Source organism: Cervus canadensis, chromosome 25 (genome assembly GCF_019320065.1).
Source record: "Cervus canadensis isolate Bull #8, Minnesota chromosome 25, ASM1932006v1, whole genome shotgun sequence".
Lineage (NCBI taxonomy): Eukaryota > Metazoa > Chordata > Mammalia > Artiodactyla > Cervidae > Cervus > Cervus canadensis.
Window position 1 is genome coordinate 25,231,162 of NC_057410.1, and position 23,178 is coordinate 25,254,339.

Sequence of the window (23,178 nt, forward strand, 5' to 3'; positions counted from 1 at the left end):
TTCCTGGAACCCTTCCTTTTATTAGCCCACTTGTAGGAAAATGTTATGACCGTGCCTCAGCCCCTCATCTTGCCAGGCTGGGCAAGCAGATCATTATATTACAATTTATAAATAGAAAATAAAATAAAATAATCGAGTGGGGCTGAGGCACTGGGGAATAAAAGGAGAAACAGTCCGCGTCAAGGAGTATCCATCATCAACCCCACCTACCTAGGACCCAACCTCACAATTAGAGGTTGCTCCTAAACCATCTCATCCTTTTTCTCCCTCCCCCTCCCCCCCATCAGCATCGTCTGCTGCGCATATCCCCGGATCCCAGCCCGCACGCTCGCGTTTAGGCGGGTGCCACGAGGTTTCTATGCCTGGAACCCTCAGTCCAGCAGCTCCTCAGCCAAGCGATAGAGGAACCGAGAGTACCAATGCATGCCAGTCGGCTGGACGGCCCCGCCCGGAAGCAGCGCCCCCAGCGCGTGCAGCAGGCGCAAGGGAGCAAAGGCGCGGTGCGCCCACTGGTGACTCTCCAGAACCGCGTAGCATGAGGCCAGGACATCGTTGACCAGCAGCGTCCCGTGCGCTGTGAGCGGTGCGAAAACGCCCACGGCTTCCTCCCGCGCCACGCGGGCCACGCGCGCCGGTCGAAGGGCGTCCCCGCCCGGCGCCAGCACCGAGTCCCCCGCGCGCAACCGGCGCGCAAACACCGGTGCAAAGTCGCCTGGTGCGGGCGCTGGCCCCCGAGCCGCGAACACCAAGTGCCAGGGCGTGAGCAACAGCTTGCGCGGGGGCCGCTCGGTCTCCACCGCTACGAAAGAGGCCCGGCGCTGCAGGTCCCGGTCCAGGAAGAGCAACACGGGCGTGGGCACCACCCGGCCGGCCGCGTCTGCCGCCAGCACCCAGTCTCCGCGATGCAGTTCCCGCAGCCCCTTCCGCTCGCCGCTCCGCAGGCGCACGGTGGCATTTCCCGGAAAGCAGCCGCCTGCCCTGACCGCCAGGGAGTTATCTGCGAGGAACAATCAGAGAGAGAGGACTGAAGACCAGCGGTTCCAGAATGTTAGTAAAGATTCTGAAGGACGTGGGTCAAGCTCAGGACAGACTTCACTAGTTCAGGAACAACAAGCGCGTTCCCCCGGATCGGGTCCCAACCGGGCAGAAATGGAAGGATGGTTTAACAATGCCAACGCCTCTTTGGTCTCTCCTAGGGTCGCAACCGGGTTGTGCACCCTCAGTTTCCCGAAGGGACCTCACCACCCACCCCTTACTGTACCGGCTTTGACCGACACGTGGACGTGGTTGCGGGACTCGTAGTAGACCCAGTCGAAGCCGGCTTCCACGGCCAGGCGCGCCAGCAACCCATACTTGTTGCGGTCGCGGTCGGATGTGGTGATATCCAAGGCACGTCCTTCGTAATGAAGTGAGTCCTGCGCGTGGTGGCCGTCCTCGTCCCAGCCCTCGGTCACCCGTAGGCGCACTCCGGGCCACATGTTCATCACGGCAATGGCCAGCGCGTTCACCCGCTCCTTACAACGCTGGCGGGGAATAAAGTCAGTCTGCTCAGTACCACGACCACCACCACGGGGGCAAAAGCGACCTGGACGGGAGAGTTGATTCTTGTTTTCCCGACGCCCCCCACCCCACCCCTTCCACTCCCTCCTAGATTTTGAATGCCCCGGGGAAGTGAGAATCTGAATGGGTGTCGTCGTTAATCTACGCCCTTCAGGGCGGCTTTGGCCACCTGCGGAGTCACCCTGAGGTTGAAAGGGAGCGCCCAAACCTAGTTCTTCCCCCTACTTTTAATTTCTGCCCTTCATCCCTAGTTGTTCTGGAACCTCAGCTCAACCTGGCAGAGGGCAAGAGAGCGGGTGGGAGCTTGGTCAAGGAAGGGCTGAGCAGCCTGGCTCCGCGAGAGGAGCCCCTGTTTTAGCCTGGCCCCCGCCCCAAGCCCCGGCTGCCCTCCCTCCTCCTGATTCATCTTTTGTTTCGTTGCCTTCCCTGGCACCGGGCACCGCTTCCTTCCTTCCTTCCTCCTCCTCCTTTCAGCCCCTAGCATTAACCCTTTCGTGGTGCGAGTGCCCCCCACAGAGGTGCCCAAGCGGAGCCGTGAGGGATCTAGGCTGCTGGAAAAAGGGCTGGGGTGGCGGGGGCTGCGCGAAGTACAATGGCCATTCTCCGGGATGACTTAACCGAACGAGAATCCCGGGCCGAGGCCGGGGACGCGCCGGGAGAAGCGGACTCAGCAGCTCCATCCACAAAGGCGCTTTTCAGCCGCCCCGGCGCAGGGAGAGGAAAGGGCAGAAAGCCGCGCCCCCCATCCCAGCTCCGGCCCGCCGGGTCCCCTCCCCCAGCGCGGCCAGCCCTCCCAGTTCCAGCTCAGGCTCTGCCAGCCCCGAGAGCCCCCCGTCGCTCGGTCTCTTGTTCCAGAGGCCGCGCGGAAAGGCGTGGGAGTAGCACCTGAGACGAACGCGAGCTGCCCTTGCGCGGATCTGGGGGGCCCCCTGCAGGGTGGGAGTGGAGAGGTGGAAAAGCTGCCGCGGCTGGAAGCCTGCTCCGGGGGAGGGAGACCACGGTTATCTCGGCTGCTCCAGTCTGGGAGCCGGAGACCTTGGCGCGCACCACAGCACGGACCTCACGGGAGGAGGCGCAGAGGACCGCTTCTTTTTCTTCTCCCCGCTCGGGTCTCTCCTCGGACTTGGTTTTTTTCCTAACTGGCCAGTGGGACATTCCCCCCTACCCTTCTTTCCCGAGTCTTCTACACCTCCGCAGGGTTGGAGAGGAGGGGAGGGGGAAGACAGGAAAAGTGGTAACTCCTTCCAACTTTTTGTCGTTTTGTCCCCTACGGAGGCCCTGAGGCCTTGACCTGCGGGGGCAGCAGCCCAGTGCAGAGCCAACTCAATGAAGGCCTTTTGCAGCCAGGGTGTAGGAGATAAGCAGGACGGAGGGGGTTCCCGGGCCAGTCAGAAATTCTCCTGGCCCTGTCCCTTGTTCTGCCCCCTCTGCTGCAGGTGGAAGCCAGAGGAAAGGGCTAGGATACTCCATGACCAAGGAGGGCAGGCATTTCCCCTTCCCAATCTCTGGGTAGGTAAGGCTTCAGGGAATTCTTTCTCCCCTGGACAGGTTTTCCTAACAAAGTAACCTGGAAAACTATGGCAGTTAATCAGAGGAAATCCGTCCCCCTCCCGCTCCCCCCACCTTCCCACTCCATACACAATTAGGTGGTGTAATGGAAAGTGTATAGGACTTAGAATCGGGAGTCCTGAATTCTAGACTCAGCCATGCCACTAATTAGTTTTAAGACTTTGATTAAATCACTTTTCCTCCTGGGGCGCAGCTCGGAGATGTAAAAATGGGAGGTGGAGGATGGAAGAATGTGACCTCCAAGTTTCCTTCCAGCTCTGACAGTTGAGATCACAGGCCAGAGGTGGTCCCTCTCCTCGCATCCTAGGTTGTTGGTTAGGTTCTGGTCTGCAGCAGATGCTCAGTACATACTCGTTGAATTAATTTTAACCCTTTAATTCTAAGGAAGGTCCTTGAGCTAAACTACGTTTGAGGGACACAGGAACCCTTTGGGTCTCAGGTGGGTCCATCTATTCTTCCCATTGGAGATTGCTTTTCGCTCCAGGACAGTCGTTTAGACTCTAGATAGATAGCTTTACCCCTGTTCTGGGATGCCTCCCCCATACCAAAGACAATTCCTGCCCAGCCCCTCCTCAGGTAGATGGCCCTGATGATCTGACCCTTGGTCACCACTTTCCCAGCCCCTTCAGTCTCTTTGGCCCTTGAGCTTTAACATTACCAGGTCAGGAGCCAGGCTAAGGGTAGAGCTCTGTCTGCTGCCTAGCCAGCTCCTGGCCCCCAGCTCACCCCAGCCCTTCCTGCCTGGCTCGGTAGCTGACCCCCGGTCCACGCCTCAGCCATTTCCCGTCTCGCCTGCCGCCATCCTCCTCTCCCCGCCCTCCCAGTCTCTCCCAGCTTCACTCTCACTAGTCCCTCCTCCCCCTCCCCAGCCCAGCCTCTGCCTGGATCCCTCTTGATCACTAAATCCAGCCAGCAAAGGTGGGTTTTTGGTGGGGGAGGGGTGAGAAGTGGAGGTAGGTCCTTGAGATCAAGGTCTCTGTAGATGAAACTCGGCTCAACACCCCTCCCCCCCAGCTGCCAGAGGAGGGCAGAGAAATTGACGTGCCCTCGAGCAGGTGGGGAGAGGCCCTCCTTACCTCGGTCATCAGGCGGTCTGCACCACTGTTCTCCTCATCCTTGAAGATGATGTCGGGGTTGTAGTTAGGCACCAGGTCCCGGAAGCGCTCAGAACCTCTTGTCACCCTCCCCTCAGCCGGCCCACTGGCGCCCAGGGTCCGCTCGGGCACGCTGGGCACAAATTGCTTGTAGAGCAGCGGCACGAGCTGTTTGCGCACGTAGCGGCGCCGGCCGACCGGCCCCCGGCCCGGCCCGCAGCTCTGAGCCGGCAGCGCCAGGAGTGCCAAGCAGCACAGGGGCACCAGACTGGCCGGCAGCGCCATGGATGCAGCGGACTCGGGCCAAAAGGGAACGTTCTTGTCCTCACCCGTCACTTGGGCATCTCCCCAGGCACCAGACAGCGCAGCAGGCAGAGCTGCCCCCAGAGTGCCCTAGAGCTCTGTGGCTGTGCGCACCTGGCTGTTGCTAGCTCTGCCTACATACCCTTGGGGGGTCTGGAACCTGCTACTGACGGGCCATCATAGCAGGGAAGGGGGGGTCGTGGGTAAGTGCCAACCCTGCCGGGCTCTGCCGCCTGGCTCCGGCGCTGCCAGAACGCCCCGGCTCCGCCTTAAGTGGCCCCTGGCCCCGCCCCCCGCCCTTCTACCAGGGCCGTCCCGCCCCCTCCCACCAGGGCGGGGGCTCTAGCCGGCCACCACCGTTGGTCCAGTTCATTTCCATCCTGGAAGCCAGGCAGGCACCTGCCTCGGAAATTCTAGCAGCTTTAATCCTTGGCTGCCTGGATAAGCATCCTTCTACCTCTAAGCTTATGTGTGGCAGCAAACCATCCTCCTCTGATACTTGAATTAGATCTTTGCTCTCCCCAAGCCTACCCTGAGAGCCTGTCCCCTGCTACCATCTAGGAGGTATGGGATCCAATTTCTGCCCAAGGCCAATAAAGCCCTTTGGGCACACAACTCCTTTCTCTATGTTCTCCCCCACTTCCATCTCTCCTCCTTAGCAGTAACCAGGACTAGAAGGGATGGGTACCAGAGAACCCTTTTCCCTAGTAGCTTTGTAGTCTTCTGCTGGGAGCTTCCTCAGGATCAGGAACAGACCTTCATAGTGATAGTCTGGTTCAGGACTTCAAACTTTTGTCCCCTCTCATACTTGCCAGATACCCAGTTTGTGGATTGGAAACTGCTGGAGGACAGCAGGTACTTAAAGTCATAGTCTCTAACAGGCTGATGATCACTTCCCTTGACCTACCATCAAGGAATCTTATTAGGGCTTCCCTGGTGGCTCAGATGGTAAAGAATCTGCCTGCAATGCAGGAGACCTAGGTTTGATTCCTGGGTTGGGAAGATCCCCTGAAGAAGGGAATGGCTACCCACTCGAGTATTCTTGCCTGGAGAGTTCCATTGATAGAGGAGTGGGCAGGCTATATAGTCCATGGGGTGGCAAAGAGTTAGAAACGACTGAGTGACTAACATACACACACACAAGGCATCTCTATCTTTTTCCTTCTCCAAACCTTCTGGAGCTCTGCTTCTACCCATTCAGGTCTCTCTCATGTCAAAGGCTTTGAAGTTGCAACACTTCACCCATTAATCTGCTGTCATTTAGAAATCTTTCTCTAAGAAGCCTTCCCTAATGTCCTGACGCTGGACCTCTGTTTCCTTGAGAATAAGAAATGAACCACCATTCATTGCAGTATGGTATTAAAATTATGTCACCCTTATTAGGGGGCTTCCCAGGTGGCACTAGTGGTAAAGAACCTGCCTGCCAATGCAGGAGACCTAAGAGACGTGGGTTCAACCCCTAGGTCAAGAAGATCCCCTGGAGAAGGGAATGGCACCCACTCCAGTATATTTGCCTGGAGAACCCCATGGACAGAGGAGCCAGGTGGGCCACAGTACATACAGTCACAAAGAGTGACTGAAGCAACTTAGCATGCACGTACATAAACACGCATCCTTACTAGACAAAGCAATTCTTAAATACAAACTTAGCTGAGTGCCTGGCCTATAGTAGGTGTTCAGCGAGTATTTGTGGCAACTACATTCTTTTTTTGTATCCCATACTCACTCAGCTCTATGGCTAGTATTCACAGTAACCTGTATGCCTTAGATAAAAGCAGCCCTTCCTCAAGTCACTGGCTTGCCATTTGCAAAAAAATAGTTGTAGTAACCATTCACACAGTGACTAAGAGGTGAATGATGCCCCTGGAAGTTGTGCAATGTACAATCTGCATAACCATGAGCAGAACCATTGTCCCTACCCCCAACATAGCAGGAGGGCTTGCAGAATATTCAAGGCACTGATAGCCTCTGGAAAGACAGAGTTAGGTTCTTCTCAGAGGTAGGAATCACAAACCTTTGTCAGGCAGCCCCTTCTTTTACCTCTTCCTATGCTGATGCCCACTTACCCCCAATAACCAAGGCGCCCAAGAAATAAGGCTTGGGTATAAGGAAAAGTCAGGTGACCAGCCAGGTTTTAGCAAGGCCAAGGGAGGAGGAGCTTCCCACTGCCTGACTGTATGGCCTAACACCAGACCCAAGTCCCCAGAGGTCACTGAGAATGCAGATAGAGGAGAGGGAAAGGATGGTGGGAAGGACCCCTCTATTTCCCTCTGTAGACTCAGGACTGGTGGGAGCAAACCTGTTCAAACAGACACAGAGACCGGACCTTTAAAAAAACCAAAGAAAACCCTGGTATCAACTTTATTGCTGACGGTTGTGGCCTCTTCCTCCCTATGCCCTCGTCTCTCCGGCAGTCAACATCCCCTCCAGGGTAGCACAGTGCTTAGGCTCTGCTGGGCCAGAGGCAAGGGAAGACAATCTGCCTCCCAAGTTGGCCACTGGCTCTGACCCTCCCCTGCCCCCACCCCACTTTATTGCACATCAAATCATGTAAACATGGCTACGGGCTTGGCCCTGAACAGCAGTGAGGCAGATTGACGTGTAAACAGATTTGAGACCAGGAGCCAGACCCAGCCCCCAGCCCCACCCCATGCTGGGGCCCACAGTTAAATCTGGAGAAGCAAGGGGGCCTGGTCCCAAACTCTGGCTCAGATTATGCAGCAGTGCAGAAGGCTCAGCTTCCCTCTGCCACCCACCCTCTCAGATTCCAGGTCCTGAGGGCCACCCACCCCTGGGCGCCTCTCCAGGCCTGGGCAGCAGATGGCAGTGTCCAGTTTTCTCCCTCCCACCCCCAGCTGGAGGTCACTGGTGCTGGGTCTTCTTAGACACCCGGGGGAAACCAGAGACAGGCAACGGTAGTCTGTCCAGCCCTGGGGAAGAGGCAGGGGGTTAGTCAGAAGCAGGGTTTAGGTCAGTCCTCAGAAGCCACAGAATGGGTGTTGAGTATGCCATCTCCCCTGCTTGGGATGACCACTGTTCCAGACAGTTCCACCTTACAACCACCCCACCAGCCTCACCCTGACTCCCTCTCACCAAAGGCCCGGATCAGCTCTGCCCGCACAGCTGCCGTGAAGGTCTTCACCAGACACAGAGTGGTGAGGCCCGCAAAGGCCGCATTGTAGAGGAACACGATGTAGAAATTGCCCAGCCAGTTGAAGCGTCCAAAGTCACCCAGCAGGTCAAAGCGAGTGAGCCCTGAAGTACAAAGGCCAGGATGGGAGGTAGGCTCCCCAACCCTTCCCTGGCTCAGAGCCGAGCTTTCTGCTGCCTCCTGGTGGCCATATCTCAACACTGCAACTGATAGGTTGGCTTCTACACATTGGTTGTTCCTACCTCCCAACTTGTCTTGGGGACAGTTCAGGGCTGTTGAAGCAAGTGTCAGCTGCTAGGCTTGCTCCAACTTCCCTTCCAGAGTCTGGCATCCTCTCCTGCAGAGTGTGTGTGTGTGTGTGTGTCTGTCTGTCTGTGTGTGTCTGTCTGTGTGTGTGTCTGTCTGTGGTGTGTCTGTGTGTGTTGGGGTTGGGGGGATCCCCTCTGGCTCCAAGTGTCCCAAGGAGCTCCCTGCTCCTTGTTCCTGGGCCAGAAACCTCAAGCTGGTAACCAAGTGTTCTTTTTTAGTAGACAGAGCAGTGTGGTGGCTAAGAAACTGGGCTCTTATTATGGCTGCTTTGGTTCATATCTGAACTCCACCCCATCTAACTGTGATCTGAAGCAACTTCCTTAAATGTCTGTGCCTCAGTTTCTTCAACTGTAAAGTAGGGAATTAAAGAAAACCAAGGAGACAAACTAATGGGACTGTGAGAATTAAATGAGACAACACACATGAGGAACCATATGTACCAGGCACTATTCCAACACTTACTGAGCCCCTAATAATAATAATATAATTACCATATATTAAAATTCTTGAGCCCCTCCCCCACTTAAAAAAATATTCCTATGAGCTTCCAACCTAAAAGGAACTAACTGCTGGACCCACAGGCCAAGTATCCTAAATCCCAAGGCATAAGTAGAAATGGTAGAGTAGAGAAAATATAAACTTAAAAACCAAATGGAACTGATTTAAATACTAAATAAGGCTTCCCTGGTGGCTCAGATGGTAAGGAATCTGCCTGCAGTGTAGGAGACCTGGCTTTGATTCCTGGGTCAAGAAGATCCCCTGGAGAAGGAAATGGCTACACACTGCAATATTCTTGCCTGGAGAATCTTATGGACAGAGGAGCCTGGCAGGATACAGTCCATAAGGTTGCAGAGACTCGGACATGACTGATAATGTACAATAGAGGGATGATGATGGCGGGGGAGGTGGAGAACATATGCAACTCCCCTACTACCTTGGGGTGAACACTTTTACCAGGTAATGCTCAAAAGTGTAACTAGTTTACCCCGTAGTAGTAGGGGAGTCGCATGGGCTCCCCATCTCCCCCACCATCATCTAGATCCTAGCTCTGAAGATGGGAGGAGAACTGAGCTTATCATTTGATGCCCAGTATACAGAAAAAGCACTGGACTGCGGCTCAGGATACAGAGGTTCTGGCCTGACTCAGCCTTGCCTCAGGCTAGCTGTGTAACTCTGGGTAAATCAAGTAGCTCTCCTGTTTCTCATCTCTAAAATGAGAATATTGGGACTTCCCTGGTGGTCCAGTGGTTAAGACTCGATACTTCCACTGCAGGGGGCATTAGCTCAATCCCTGGTTGGGGAACTAAGATCCCACATGCCCTATGGGTGCAGCCAAAAGAAAAAAAAAATGTTTATCAGATGGTCCCCCAGAGAAAGATTTGGGGGGAAAGTGGTGCTTCTTCACTGAAAAAATGGAAGTAAATAGGAGAGACTGTGGGATGTAGCAAATGGAAAAAATATAAGCTTTGAAGCAACACTACTCTGAAGCCCAGCACAGCACTTTGTAGAGCCTCTGTTACTCTATTTGTATAATGGAGGTAATACCTCCTCATAGGTTTGTTGTGGGAATCAGAGAGAGCAAGAATATAAGGGGTCTGCTTAGTACCAGTAGCTACTCAAAACAACCCAGTTCCCTTACCTCCTTTTGCTACTTACCCAGGGTTCGAGAGAAGACAGGAAGTGCTGAGCTTAGAACCAGGAGACAGACACAGTTCCCAATTATCTGGGTGGGAGGGAGGAAAGGGGAGGTCAGGGACACAGAGCTGCCAGCACTGAGTGCCCAGTTACGCCCCCAGGATGCTTCCTCCACGCCCGTCTGGCAGGTTCCCGGCTACCTGCGTCATGGCCGTGTCATGCCATCTGGGCCGCAGTCCCCGGAAGAGTGGAGAGCTGTAGAAGCCCACGACCGAGGAGACCATCAGGTAACTGCCACTGGGTTAGGGAAGAACTGGCCTGTTCCCAAGGATCAACGCCTCGTCTCAAAGGAGATGGCCCTCTCTTCCCCCAGCCCTCCTTTTGAATCAAGTGTTCTTTCGAACCTGGGCTGGCCAAGTCTTGCCCGCTTCCCCCTCACTCCCACTGTAGTTCTGCCCAGAGCCCCAGAGGAGATGGGTTTGAAGAAGAGAGGCAATGGCGGGTTTCCAGAAGGATACAAGATAAGGACGACCTGGATGACGGCACCAACGGAGCCCAGCTTGGAGAAGGAGACCTGGCCCAGGGAGGCACCCTGAGGGACAAAGAGGTGTCACCACGCAGCACTCCCCATCGTCATCAATACCACCAGCACCCGGCCTCCCCTCTGGCCTCCCCTTCTGCCTCCTCACCCAGCCTTGCTCAGGCCCTCCCCAAATGATGTGGTGGGTGGGTTGGAGGGCGGCCCGGTACCTGCATGCCCCGGGGCATGGCAGCCTCGTCAATGAGCAGCTCCAGGATGTGGATGGCCACAATGAGCACAGACAGGCCCTGTGAGAGGCAAGGTCATGGACTCCCACCCCTGTCCCAGCCCACAGATGTATCCAGAGTTGAGAATGTTAAGAGCGAACTCTCTGGTCCATCATTTTCGGTTAGCTGTGTGGGACCTCCCGAAGGTTAATGTTAACAACAGAGTACCTTTGAGAGTATCTTATAGCGGACTTACAGGTACAGATGCAAAAAGCCCAAATAGTTTTGTTTGTTTGTTTGGGGTGTTTTTGGACGTGCCACACAGCTCATGGGATATTAGTTCCCCCGACCAGGGATCAAACCCATGCCCGCTTCAGTGGAAGTGCAGAGTCTTAACCACTGGATTGCCAGGGAGGTCCCGTGCATGCGTGCGTGCTAAGTCACTTTAGTCGTGTCTCTTTGTGACCTTATGGACTGTAGCCCACCAGGCTCCTCTGTCCATGGGGATTCTCCAGGCAAAAATACTGGAGTGGATTGCCATGCCCTCCTCTGGAGATCTTACCAACTCAAGGATCGAACTTGCATCTCTTTATGTCTCCTGCGTTGGCAGGCAGGTTCTTTACTACTAGCACTACCTGGGAAGCTCCCAGGGAAGTCCCAAAAAGGCAAAATAGAAAAATATACATCTTTCTCCAAACCAATAAGACTTATTTCCAAGTCCACGATGTAGCAAGTTGAGGGGATGGACTGGATTTTAACCTTTATTTTCATCCCAGAGCAAAACTGCCTAATGGCTTAGGCCCTGTGTGGCCTTGGATAAATTCTTTAACTTCCGTTTCTTCATCTACAAAATGGGGACTGATGTGCTTCGCAAAAGTAGGTACTCATTGAGAGGCAGCTACTATTACTGAAGGAGGATTTTGCACCTCCCTCCTCCCTGTGAAGGGCTAAAGTACTCAAGGTGCTACCACTGCCCACCCCCACCAAGTCTGGCGTACCTACCGTCAGCACCAGCAAGCACAGCATGGCCAGGGGGTAGCCCAGGTTCCGCTGCCAGGCTGAAGCCTTCCGCCGCTTCTCTGTGCAGGAATGGGAAAGCAGTTTGCAAGGGCCTGGAATGAGGAGCTTCTCTCCTTGGGGAAAGCCAGGCATCCCATTGCCTACCAACCCACATACCCAGCAAGACCCTCTGTGTCTGCAGAGCCAGGACCTGTCTGTGCAGCAGTTCCATGTCCAGGGGCAGCCAGCAGGAGGTGGGATCTGGGGGCAGAGAAGATGGTGCTGTCCCCCAGTCCCGCCACCCCTGCCCAAACCACGCCCATCATCCCAGCTGGGAAGGACTGTGTCTCACTGCAAATCCTGCGGGTCAAAGCTGCTTCCTCAAAGGCTGAGCAGTGCAGCTGCTCCTCCAGGTCCTCCAGGAGCTATTGGCATAGGGAAAGGGAGGGATGGACTGTCAGAGGCTCCTTGACCACAAGAGCCCAAGAGAACCCTGCTCACCTCAAGGATCCATTGTCCTTTTCCTTCCCTTCCCCTCAGTCACCACCCTGTGACCGGCGACCTTATCCAGTCCCTCCCAATTGTCTTGTGTTCTGCTCTGTATGTCTGATGACCAGCTCCAGATGCTAGGGGTCAAGGATACAGGAGCCAGCAAAGGCTGTGGCCCTCTGCAAGGTGTGCACAGAACAAATGGACAGTGGCTTCACTGATGGGCCCCAGCTCTTCAGAAAGCTCCCCCGGCAGGGTCCAAGGACAAGGAGCACTACATACCCGGGGCTTGACCAGCAGCTTCCCAGTGACCGAGAACATGCGGGCGAGACCCAGTGGAGTACACACTGTGGGGACAGGAGGCAGTCACCCGCCAGAGCCTTCTCTCTACCGCCTGCCCTGCCCGCCCCTTCATTCCATCCTCTACTGGGGGTGCTCTGGCCCCGGGACCTTCCCCATCCCCTCCCAGGCTCTGGACACTCACCCAGGAGCAGCAGGACCCCAAGGAAGGAGATGCAGGAGTAGAGGTAGGGGAGATAGTACTCCCAGAAGTCTAAAGATTTAAAAAAAAAAAAAAAAGACTGTCAGTCCATCTCTCTCCCCCTGCTTACTGGGGGCTGACAGGCCCCAGAGTCCAGGCAGGCGCACGAAACCAAAGTCTATAGGGGAGAGGTAAGTCATGAAGATGGGGAAAACTGGCTGGCAGGAGAGGGAGTGGCAGAGACTACAGCAAACTGCAGATCCTCAGCCCTCTCTAAAGGGCACAGCCACTGTTTGGCCCAAGTCACTGGGGCCTAGTGTGGCCAGATCCTCAACCTGCTTACGCACAACCAGAAACCTGGATATCAGTGTGAAATCTCCCAATTTCAACGGACTCATATTTTTTTTAAACTCATTGCATGGGCCCAGTGGAACACTTCCATAGGTTAGATGTGGCCTGAAGCCCATCAGTTTTGAAACTTCAGTCTAAGGGAGAAAGTCCCAACTTTCACCGCCTTAGAGGGATATATTTGTTCTAGACAGAGGAACATGAGCTGGCTGAGGGGTGGGGAGGAAGTTGGTCTTCTCACCATAGAGGGACTCCCTGCTGGCCTTGTTGTTGTCCACAATGGCAGAGGCTACCCACACCATGCCCAGCACCAGCAGAGTGAGGAGCATCAGCATCACCACCGTCTCATAGACCCGGGCCAGGACACCCTATGGGAGGAGGCAGTAGGTTTCGGGGGTGGGGAAGGCAGTGTAGGGAAGGAAGGAGACAGGGGAGATGGCAGCCTGGCTTGGGAACCAGAGAGGACTGGATTCAGGAGGCAGTAGAGGTGGTTTCCTTCTTATTCTGTTTAGTTATTCTGTCCTCCTACCCCGCAGTCTGGGGCCATTCCCTCTATTGGATATTCATTTGCAATCCCCCTTTCCAGACCCCTTCTCCATCCTTGTCTTGCCCTGGGAAGCTGACCCCTGAGGTCTGCATCACACAAGCTCCTTGCCCTCTTGGGACTTTCCTGGTAGTCCAGTGGTTACAACTCTGCACTTCCACTGCAAGGGGCATGGATTCAATTCCTGGACTGAGAACTAAGATCCCACAAGACACTTAAAAAGAATCAAGCTCTGGTTTTCTGTTCATCTTGCCCAATGGGGAGGGCTGGTAGAAGAGTAGAAGGTAGGAAGACAGAGAGACCAGGGTGTTTTTTCTGTTTCCTTCTACCTTTGGCAACTCTGACACTAGCTCCTCTCTTGGGTGGCCACACCTCTTCAGGTTCAACTATCAGTGGGTTTCAGAAATTATTTCTTCCTTCGGCTCCCTCAGGCCTAGGGATGGTAACGACTTCCTGTTGTCACTAGTGCCTCAAGCTCCTCAGTGCTGACTAAACCTCTGCAAATAGTCTCTTCATTAAAACCTCTTCAGTTGAACCATCTCAGTGGAATTCTGTTTCCGGTCTGCATTGATTGATTGATACATTCCCCAACTCACCTTTCTGGAGCCAGCAAAGCCCTCAGACTCAGTGAAGAAGTATGCAAAGGGCATGAGAAAGATGAGGGACAAGTTGGAGAAGAGAAAAACAAGGTTCCAGAGGCCTAGAGCAAAAAAAGGAAAAGCAGAGATGGTCATTAAGGGGGAAGCCCTAACCCACTGAGGACTGACCAAGGGAAGGTGGAAGGGATGGGGTGATCTATGACTGACTAGCCCCACCCAGGCTGTCTGTGTCTGCCTGACCCGATCTGCTCCCTGTCCCCACCCTCAGCTGCAACCAGGATCAACACACCATGGATGAGGGAGCCGTTGAGCCACTGGATGTAGTAGTTCCGAGGCAGTGAGAGCAGCACCTCGTTGCTGATGATAGAGAAGGGCAGGAGCAGGACAGCACCCAGGGCGACTGCCAGGGTGAAGGTGCACAGCTCGAGCCTGGGCAAAGAAGGGGTAGTGCCCCTGCTTAGCTCAGACATTCACTTCCCTGGGCCCAAGAAGCCCCATTCATCCCATGCGCACCTGTGACTCCTCCTAGAACCAGCTGGAGCAATGCCAGACCCAGGGAAAGAGTTGGCACTCTACCTGCTTCCTTGTAACCCAGCCTTCACCTCAGGGAATCCTTGGCACATGAGATGGGCACATCTCAGGAATTCATGGTCACCAGCCATGTCACTTGCCCAGACTGTCCCCAGGAATGCAGTCTTCCCGCAATGTCTGTAGGGTGTGCCAGGCATGATGCCAAGATAATGGGCCTGACTGCTCTGCTCACCTCAGGGATGTGGATTTCTGAGCCTGGAGAGAGTAGGGTCAACCCATATGCATAAGGGCACTAAGGCAAAGGGAGACAAGGGGAGTTGAAACCCAGCTTCACGGCCAAGACCTGTACCCGAGATTGCATCACCTCAAAAGAAGGGACACTTATCTAGCTGGTCCATGAGGGATGAGAGTGGGGGTTGCCTTTTAATTTGTTGTCTGTTGAACCAGAGGAGTCATCTCTATATTTTTCTCTATAGGTGCTAGTGGATAATAATAGCCTACAGTTAGGGCCATTCTCTCAGAACCAAGCAAGCCCTACGCTCGGGGGTTCCACCTTCCCCATCCCCTGGTGTTTCAGTCTTCATCCCCACCCCACCCCTTCTCCAATGGCTGCTGGAAGGTGGAGCCAAGTTGGAGCTGCTTCCGGTGACTCAGGACCCCAGCAGACAGTTCCTGACCAAGAGGCTCCTTGAAGCTCCCGGCCAAACCAGGGAGACAGGAAGAGCGGCTTTTCCAAGCGTCCCCAGGATGGTGTAAAGCCGGAAGAAGGCAGAAATGGGGTGGAAGCAGAAATCGTCTCTTCTGACATTTCACTCTCTCCCTGCTCCCAGGGCCTCACTAGATTCCAGCTTCCAAAGGCTACCAGTGCCAGGTGTTGAGGCAGCAGTACTTACGCAATCTTGTTGACTGTGGCATCTTCTTCATCTACTACAAAAGACAGAGGCATGGGGAAGAGGCAGGTCATCAGTGGGCAGTTCTGGGAACCATCTGTGTTGCATAGCGCCCTTCTGCTCCCTCCCTGTCCCTGGAAGAGGGGCTTGGCCCACCGAGGCAGAGCTGGACGGGAGGCTCGGGAGAGCTCACACTATGAACCCCACCATCCACTCTGCCCGCGTGGCAGCTTAAAGATCAGTGGTCCCAGGGGGTGAGAGCATGAAATTCCCCCACTTCCCTCCTTCCCTAGATCCTCTCCACCATAGGTTCCTCTTTGTAAGCTGAAAATACAATCAATGACCAGTCTGTGAGCTTGATGACATCAGTGGCTAGGTACAGTGAAGGGAAATGGGGACGGGGGTTGGAAATCACAGAGAAAGTCCCCAGGGGAATCACACTGAGGAGTGGTTGCCTTCTTGGCTGAGGGCACATGAAGCCATCTGGAGGGGAGGAAAGGTTCAGGCCAGGACTGGAAGATCTGGACAGACTGGAGTTAGGAACTGGGACAAGTGCATCCCCCTCAATCACAGAATGTTGACTGAAAGCTTTAATCTGAATTCTCTGCAAAGAGAAAGGTCACCATCACCAGGTCCTGGGACCCCAGTGGTCAGGGAGGTCCTGGGTGTAGAAGCCCTAGAAGAGGACATGACAGAGCTTATGCCCATGATAACATTCACCTTGCAGTTGCCCTGTTGAGGTTCACAGAGAGTTTTCACGTTAGCCATCATATTTGGTTCACACAATACCAATGGACTGGGAAGAAATTGTTAGGCTTTTATTTTGTAGAGAATGAAACTGAGGTGATAAAAGCTACATGACTGGCCCGCCTTCTAGACTCTCCACTATACCACCTTGTCCCTGCCTGTGGGGGAAGGGAGGCAGAAGCTCAAGAACAGACACCTCTACTTTCTCAGCAAGCAACACAGCCCTCTTCCCCTGAGGCTGGTGCCATGGCAACAGGAACACTGGCAGAGGGCAGGCAGGAGGGAGGGAAGTCACAGGTACCTGTGGTAAACTCAGCAGGCTTCTTGAAGCGGGTCAGGGCGATGTGGCAGAGGATGTAAAGAGTCGCAAACAGCAGTGTTGAGATCTGTGGCAGAAAGTGAGCAAGATGAGAAGCTCTAATCCCCACACATTTCACAGCCCCAGTGACCTCTCTGGTAATCATGGGGACACTTTCCCCAAACTAGGCTCCATACATCCAGGGGTTCCATCTTTCTCCCCAGTACTTCATTCTAATCAAGGCCTCAGTGGCTGACCCATGCACTTGGGAACAAAGCACCATGTCCAACTCTATGAGGGTTTTTTCCCTGGGAGAAAATAGTTTCAGCTGAACCCTGGTTGGTGCATGAGCAGAGAAGACTCCTAGAGATGCACATATCCACACATCTGAAAAAGGCCACAGAACCAGAGGGGATTTCTTCCTAGCACACAAATGGAAAAGCAAGTTTGAGGGGAAGAAGGGGATGTCTTCATAGTGCTGGCACTCCACTCCCTCTCCCTCCACTCCCACCTTGATCCAAGCTCCAGGAGAGAATAAGTAGGAATCGTGTTCCTAGACCAACTCAGTGCTTCTACTCTGTTTATTCAGGGGCCCTAAAAGATCAGGTCTGCTTTGGGCCAAACCAGAGTCTCTTTCATGCCCTGCCCATAATAGTAGGCTTTAATTGGGGTTCCACATCTATAAAGCTTCTAGAGCTGGGATCAAAACTTTTAAAAGCTATCAACCCATGGTCCCTACCTAAAGTAATTTCCAGCTCCCAGGGTAGGTCTCTCAGGGTCTGTCCTATGGCCCTGATGACTAGTCCTCCAATGGACAGTTATGGCAGGACTTGACCAGGTTATCCTACACATACATACATTCCCATCCTACCCCAAGTAAGCTGCTATTGCCCAGGGGAGGAGGCACTCATCACCTTTGCTCCACAATCAGGGTCAGAGGATCTTGAGATGTTATAGTGTTTAAAGTGGGCCAAGAAGGCAGGATCAGTCTCATAGGTGCTCCAGTCCCCAAGAGAAGCTGACCCTACAGGAAATCTGCATATAGCTATCTATGCAAAGAGAGAAGACAGACCCCAGGAGAAACATGGGTCTAGAACAAAACTGTAGCTTTTTTTTTTTTTTGTAGCTTTTAACAATAGGGAAGTAGAATAGAATGAGCCACTTAGATTTCAACTCCAAGATTTTTACTGCCTGGTGCTCTGCCCTGGGCATGTGTAATAAGCAGGAAGGCGCCAGGGCTCAAAAGGTCAGGCTGGAGTTCCATGCAGGTCCAGCAGAGGCTAGGTGATTCTCTAGAGCAGGGGACTGGAGCCAGGTGGGAGATGTACTAGAAGCCCTCAGGATGCCCTTGACCAGCACTGACATCCTCAGCTAATGGGACTAAAGGATGGGATGACATACAGGAGGCTGCATCTCTCCCCAAGATCTCTTCCCTCCCTGTTCTCTAGGAAAGTGGGTCTCTGGCTCTCCACTGCCTCAAGGCCTGGGTATGACTCCACGATATGCCCAACCCTGCCATGTGCAACTCTCCACTAAGAAATGCAGAAGGAAAGCTTCCTGAAAGCAGACCTGGGGTTCCCACACATGGACTGATAAACTCCCTACTTTTCAGTCCTCACAGATAAAGGCAGACCTAGTTATGCCTTGGCTCACTTTAGCCCTCCTCCAATCTGAGGCTGCCCAGGGCAGACTGGAGCCCAGTCTGAGAAAAATGAAGGACGACCCCTGCAGTGGGTCCTCCACTCACCAACTTCTATTCTTCTAAACCTTTCCCTTTAGTATTTGGGGGTGAGGGCTACCCTGGGGAGCTCTGAGGAAGGAGAAGAGAAGGGAAAGATATGAGAGTTTAGAGCAGATGCAAGAAAGATGCGATCCCCTAAGCTCCCCCGGGTGCCCCTGGCCCAGAAGTGAGGAGTCCCTCGCTGTGTGACAGTTTCAGCTGTTACTCTAGGTGGCAGTGAGTGAGTAAGGAAAGCAGCCAGGAGCCCTTGGTCGCACCGGGGGCAACCCTTCAGAGGAAATCCCTGAATGGCTGCGAAGCTAGGAAACTCGGCTTGCAGGGTCTCTAACAAAACACCAATAAGGGCGAGGAAAAGAAGGGGACACTTTAGTTGTTCTCCATTTCTACACGGTAGAATCCACCCCAGGAAGAGTCGTTTCCTCCAAAGTGAGAAAACCTCCAAAGTTCCCTGTTCATGTCCCCTTCATCAAACATCATTTGGGTTTGAGAAGTAGTTGCAAACAAGCCTTCCCCAAGTTAAACCCATCCCTCTCCGACCGTCTGACTTAGATCGGCAGGCTCACCAGATTGCCAGACACTGGAAGACCCGCACTCCGAACACGTGCGCGGGGGAGGGGGGCGGACAGAAGGGAGGGCGGGGTGGGGGGAGGGGCGTGTAGAGGGGAGGAACGGAAACCGATCGGCTTTGTTTATCGCGCAGCTCCTCAGCTGGAGCCGATCTAGGGATTCGCCAGCCCGAGCACTAGTCGGACCAGGGCTCTTTGTCGCTCGCCCCTAGACCAAGCAGGGTCTGCCGGCGCTGTGCCCAGGGGGTCTCACTCCGATCCGGACGTCTCCCTCTCCCGCGACACCCGTGCTTCTCCCCAACTTGGTCCTACCCTTCCAGCCCGGGTCCCGGACTCACAATGCACTCGCGGACCCGCTCGTGGAATAGCTGCTCTCGCACGGATAGCACTTCGTAGTCAGCTCCTTCCATACTCTGCTCAGCATGACTGGAGCTGGGGTGTTTCTGGGCCCGGGGAGGACCAGCGGCGATGAAACCGCCGCCGCCAAGCACCCGGACCCAGCGAAGGAGCCTTACCTTGCAGCTTGTGACGGAAACTCGGGGTAATCTGGGGCTCAGATTCTGTCGTCTGAGTGCCCCGCCCTTAAAGGGGCAGGCACCAGCTGGCCTCGTTTTAAAGGGCCCCGGTTCCCCTCTGCTCCCTCCCCTTTAAGGTCAGGCTTTCGGTATAGTTTCAACGCAAACACCCGCCAACTGGCAAGCGAAGGGGAAGCGTAGTCTTGGTTCTATTTTACTAGAGGCCGAGTGACGACACAACGGATGGGCGGGATAATTCCAGGGAGCGGAACTCATTGGCTTCTAGGGAGCTGCCGCTCTTCGCTAGAGGAACGCTGATAGGCTTGCCCCGTGGAAAGAGGCGGGATCTTTGGGGCCTACCGGTGCTCCTTCTAAAACTAAGCAACTGCCTTTTCCACCTCCCTTAGTTGATAAGCGACCAGTGTGACCTTGGCAAAAATGAGCCATTTGAATTAGGCCAGCCAGGTGGGATATGAGAGACCATAGGGGTTCTGAAAGGTACCGCTGCTCAGTAACCCAAGATCCATAGTAGCATTTTCTGAAAGTGTTTTTGTTGGGGCGAGGAACCCTCTGCCGCCAGAAATATTCATTCAGTCACTTTTGTGGGAGTCCCTATGTGTGCTGGAACAAATACCAAAGAAAACGGAATAGAAAGCTACAGTTTAGAAGTATCCACCTGAAGCTTTGTGAGGAAATGCCCACAAGGGATCATGAGCTGAGTCAAGCATTAACTGACCACCTGCTATGTGCCACTCACTTCTAGATTTTATCTCATTTTACCTTTACCTGAACAACCCTTCAGGGAAAGGCGTGATTATCATTTTAGATTTTAGAAAATGGTGAGAGGTTGTCACAAAATTAAGGAATGCAAGTTCGCTTCCTGTGACCTTGATCATGGCTACTGTTTGGGAAGTCCCTAGAGCCTCTCTGGTGGCTCAGACGGTAAAGTGTCTGCCCGCAATGCCGGAGATCCGGGTTTGATCCCTGGGTCGGGAAGATCCGCTGGAGAAGGAAATGGCAACCCACTCCAGTACTCTTGCCTGGAGAATTCCATGGGCTGAGGAGCCTGGTATGGTAGGCTACAGCCCACAGGGTCGCAAAGAGTCGGACACGACTGGCTGACTTCACTTTCACTTTCACCTTCATGGACTCAAACCGTTCCTCTCAAATAGAGGGAGCATTACAGAGAAACTTAAAAGAAGGCCTGACTTTTGCAAAGCCCCCAGCTGAAGAATAAGAACACAATTCTAGTGGCCTAGATTGTGTCCCGTTACTATCTGAGCAAGAGTTGGGGCCAGAATGTACAACTGAGTTCTCTTGAAATTTCTGCAGGGCAAGTTACTTTTATCTCTTTTCTATTTCCCCAGTGATTTGCAGTAGGACCTTGGAAATATATACTTGTATATACACACATGGGCTTCCCTGGTGGCTCAGAGGTTAAAGCATCTGCCTGCAATGCGGGAGACCGGGGTTCGATCCCTGAGTCGGGAAGATTCCCTTGGAGAAGAAAATGGCAACCTACTCTCCAGTATTCTTGCCTGGAGAATCCCATGGACAGAGGAGCCTGGTGGGCTACATACAGTCCATGGGGTCGCAAAGAGTTAGACACAACTGAGCACATACATACAAAACACACATATTAGTGTTTGTGTGTATATATAATATCAATACATATGTATGTGTGTATATACAGTAGCAAGATCATGAATGGCCCTGAAGAGCTGATTTCCCTTTTACCAACCAAACTTGGAGTGAACAGAATCCAATGGGGAGAGTGGGCAGAGATAGTAAGCAAATACAGCTGGCTGGGTCCTTGGCTTTGTTGCATGGAAGGAGAGGAGAGCACAGAGAAGTGGGTTGGGTCTACTGAGTGACCCTGGCACTTAACTCATCTCAAGCAAAGTACTTTAACAATCTTGTTAAAACACAAATCTGCCCCTACTCAAAATCCCTCAAAAGCAATCTACTTGCGCTTAGAAATTCACCTGCCCTAAAGTAAGAACTGTGGAAAATTCTGAAAGAGATGGGCATACCAGACCATCTGATCTGCCTCTTGAGAAACCTATATGCAGGTCAGGAAGCAACAGTTAGAACTGGACATGGAACAACAGACTGGTTCCAAATAGGAAAACATCGAGGCTGTATATTGTCACTCTGCTTATTTAACTTCTATGCAGAGTACATCATGAGAAATGCTGGGCTGGATGAAGCACAAGCTGGAATCAAGATTGCCGGGAGAAATATCAATAACCTCAGATATGCAGATGATACCACCCTTATGGCAGAAAGTGAAGAGAAACTAAAAAGCCTCTTGATGAAAGTGAAAGAGGAGAGTGAAAAAATTGGCTTAAAGCTCAACATTCAGAAAACTAAGATCATGGCATCTGGTCCCATCACTTCATGGCAAATAGATGGGGAAACAGTGGAAACAGTGTCAGACTTTATTTTTTTGGGCTCCAAAATCACTGCAGATGGTGATTGCAGCCATGAAATTAAAGACGCTTACTCCTTGGAAGGAAAGTTATGACCAACCTAGATAGCATATTACAAAGCAGAGACATTACTTTGCCAGTGAAAGTCCGTCTAGTCAAGGCTATGGTTTTTCCAGTGGTCATGTATGGATGTGAGAGTTGGACTGTGAAGAAAGCTGAGCACCCGAAAAATTGATGCTTTTGAACTGTGGTGTTGGAGAAGACTCTTGAGAGTCCCTTGGACTGCAAGGAGATCCAACCAGTCCATCCTAAAGGAGATCAGTCCTGGGTGTTCATTGGAAGGACTGATGCTGAAGCTGAAACTCCAATACTTTGGCCACCTCATGCAAAGAGTTGACTCATTGGAAAAGACCCTGATGCTGGGAGGGATTGGGGGCAGGAGGAGAAGGGGATGACAGAGGATGAGATGGTTGGATGGCATCACCGACTCGATGGGCATGAGTTTGAGTAAACTCCAGGAGTTTGTGATGGACAGGGAGGCCTGGTGTGCTGCGATTCATGGGGTCACAAAGAGTTGGACACGACTGAGCGACTGAACTGAACTGAACTGAACTAAAGTAAGAATACAAAGCCCCGGGGAATTTCCTGGTGGTCCAGTAGTTAGGACATGGCACTTTCACTAGCAAGGACCTGGGTTAAATCCCTGGTCCAGGAACTAAGATTCCACAAGATGCAAGAGGCTGCCAAAAAAAAAAAAACAAAGCAAAGGAACAAACAGAAAAGCCCTCAGGGGTTACAAAATGGGGACCTCTGGGCTGCAGTAGGCATGCTGTGTTTTGTTTGGCTTATAGAATCTTCAACAAATTTGAACAAATGCGCCTTGTCAGCCCAGTTGTGCATTTGAGTTTGTGACCTGTGAGGAAGCACTTCTCTACTGCTTCAACTTGGCCTCATCCTCACCCTGACCTTTCCTCAGTTCCTGGTGGACACTACCAATCTCTTTCCTGCCCAGGAAAGAGCTATACTTGCTGTTTCTTCTATCTGGAAGAGTTCTCCCTTCCCCTCCTTCTTCCCAGTCCACTTTTTGTTGGCTCTGGTCTCCAGATTTGAACTTAAATGTTACCCCAGTACCTTATCTAAAGCAATGTAATTCTGTCACTTTATTTATCACATGCGTGCTAAGTCACTTCAGTTGTGTCTGTTTGGTTCCTACCCTATGGACTATATAGCCCACCAGGCTCCTCTGTCCGTGGGATTCTCCAGGCAAGAATACTGGAGTGGGTTGCCATGCCCTCCTCCACGGGATCTTCTCTACCCAGGGATCAAACCTGAGTCTCTTAGGTCTCCTGCATTGGGAGGTGGGTTCTTTATCCACTAGCGCCACTGAGAAGCCCTTTATTTATCACAAGTTGCCATAGTTTAATTTGTTTGCATTTGTTTGTTTCCCCCATATAGGCTCCTAAAGGGAAATAACCATATATGTCTTGAATACAGTTACTCTTAAACTCTTATCCCCACGTGTAATTCGTGTAGGCACTCAAATATTGGCAGATGTAGTGAGAAAGATGGCAGACATTGCTGATTATCAGAAGAGCTGGGTTCTGGTTCTAGCATTGTCATCCTGGGTTAC

The 23,178-nt window shown here is 52.9% G+C and overlaps 2 protein-coding genes across 5 annotated transcripts; both read right to left on the bottom strand.

The window, feature by feature from the left end:
* Positions 1 to 5,518, bottom strand: DHH (desert hedgehog signaling molecule). Of its 2 annotated transcripts, none has more exons than XM_043447292.1 (3): positions 4,206 to 5,518; positions 1,262 to 1,523; positions 1 to 997 (listed from the first exon to the last, which is right to left on the bottom strand). In XM_043447292.1, exons 1-3 carry the CDS (start codon positions 4,506 to 4,508, stop codon positions 372 to 374), a joined length of 1,191 nt encoding a protein of 396 aa, XP_043303227.1. In that variant the 5' UTR covers positions 4,509 to 5,518; the 3' UTR covers positions 1 to 371. The 2 variants fall into 2 exon arrangements, with proteins under 2 accessions (XP_043303227.1, XP_043303228.1); XM_043447293.1 differs by lacking the exon at positions 4,206 to 5,518 and adding an exon at positions 2,446 to 3,755.
* Positions 5,519 to 6,853: 1,335 nt separating this feature from the next.
* On the bottom strand, positions 6,854 to 19,331 carry LMBR1L (limb development membrane protein 1 like). Of its 3 annotated transcripts, none has more exons than XM_043447034.1 (17): positions 18,940 to 19,331; positions 16,298 to 16,382; positions 15,253 to 15,283; positions 14,118 to 14,257; positions 13,826 to 13,929; positions 12,927 to 13,053; positions 12,341 to 12,409; positions 12,139 to 12,203; positions 11,720 to 11,792; positions 11,545 to 11,628; positions 11,371 to 11,447; positions 10,372 to 10,449; positions 10,140 to 10,213; positions 9,822 to 9,912; positions 9,643 to 9,709; positions 7,620 to 7,781; positions 6,854 to 7,456 (listed from the first exon to the last, which is right to left on the bottom strand). In XM_043447034.1, exons 1-17 carry the CDS (start codon positions 19,009 to 19,011, stop codon positions 7,389 to 7,391), a joined length of 1,467 nt encoding a protein of 488 aa, XP_043302969.1. In that variant the 5' UTR covers positions 19,012 to 19,331; the 3' UTR covers positions 6,854 to 7,388. The 3 variants fall into 3 exon arrangements, with proteins under 3 accessions (XP_043302969.1, XP_043302968.1, XP_043302970.1); XM_043447033.1 differs by having other exon boundaries at positions 15,253 to 15,286; XM_043447035.1 differs by having other exon boundaries at positions 15,253 to 15,286; positions 19,117 to 19,224.
* Between the last annotated feature and the right edge of the window lie 3,847 nt (positions 19,332 to 23,178).

What these genes read in the sequence shown, in the direction of transcription:
- DHH (XM_043447292.1), bottom strand. Translation starts at nt 4,508, where the DNA reads ATGGCGCTGCCGGCCAGTCTGGTGCCCCTGTGCTGCTTGGCACTCCTG. An exon ending in CAGACCGCCTGATGACCGAG is followed by an intron (nt 1,524 to 4,205) that starts GTAAGGAGGGCC and finishes ATTCCCCGCCAG; the next exon opens with CGTTGTAAGGAGCGGGTGAA. An exon ending in CCACGTGTCGGTCAAAGCCG is followed by an intron (nt 998 to 1,261) that starts GTACAGTAAGGG and finishes TGTTCCTCGCAG; the next exon opens with ATAACTCCCTGGCGGTCAGG.
- LMBR1L (XM_043447033.1), bottom strand. Translation starts at nt 19,011, where the DNA reads ATGGAAGGAGCTGACTACGAAGTGCTATCCGTGCGAGAGCAGCTATTC. An exon ending in GACACAGAGGGTCTTGCTGG is followed by an intron (nt 11,448 to 11,544) that starts GTATGTGGGTTG and finishes ATTCCTGCACAG; the next exon opens with AGAAGCGGCGGAAGGCTTCA. An exon ending in TGTGCTTGCTGGTGCTGACG is followed by an intron (nt 10,450 to 11,370) that starts GTAGGTACGCCA and finishes TGCCTCTCACAG; the next exon opens with GGCCTGTCTGTGCTCATTGT.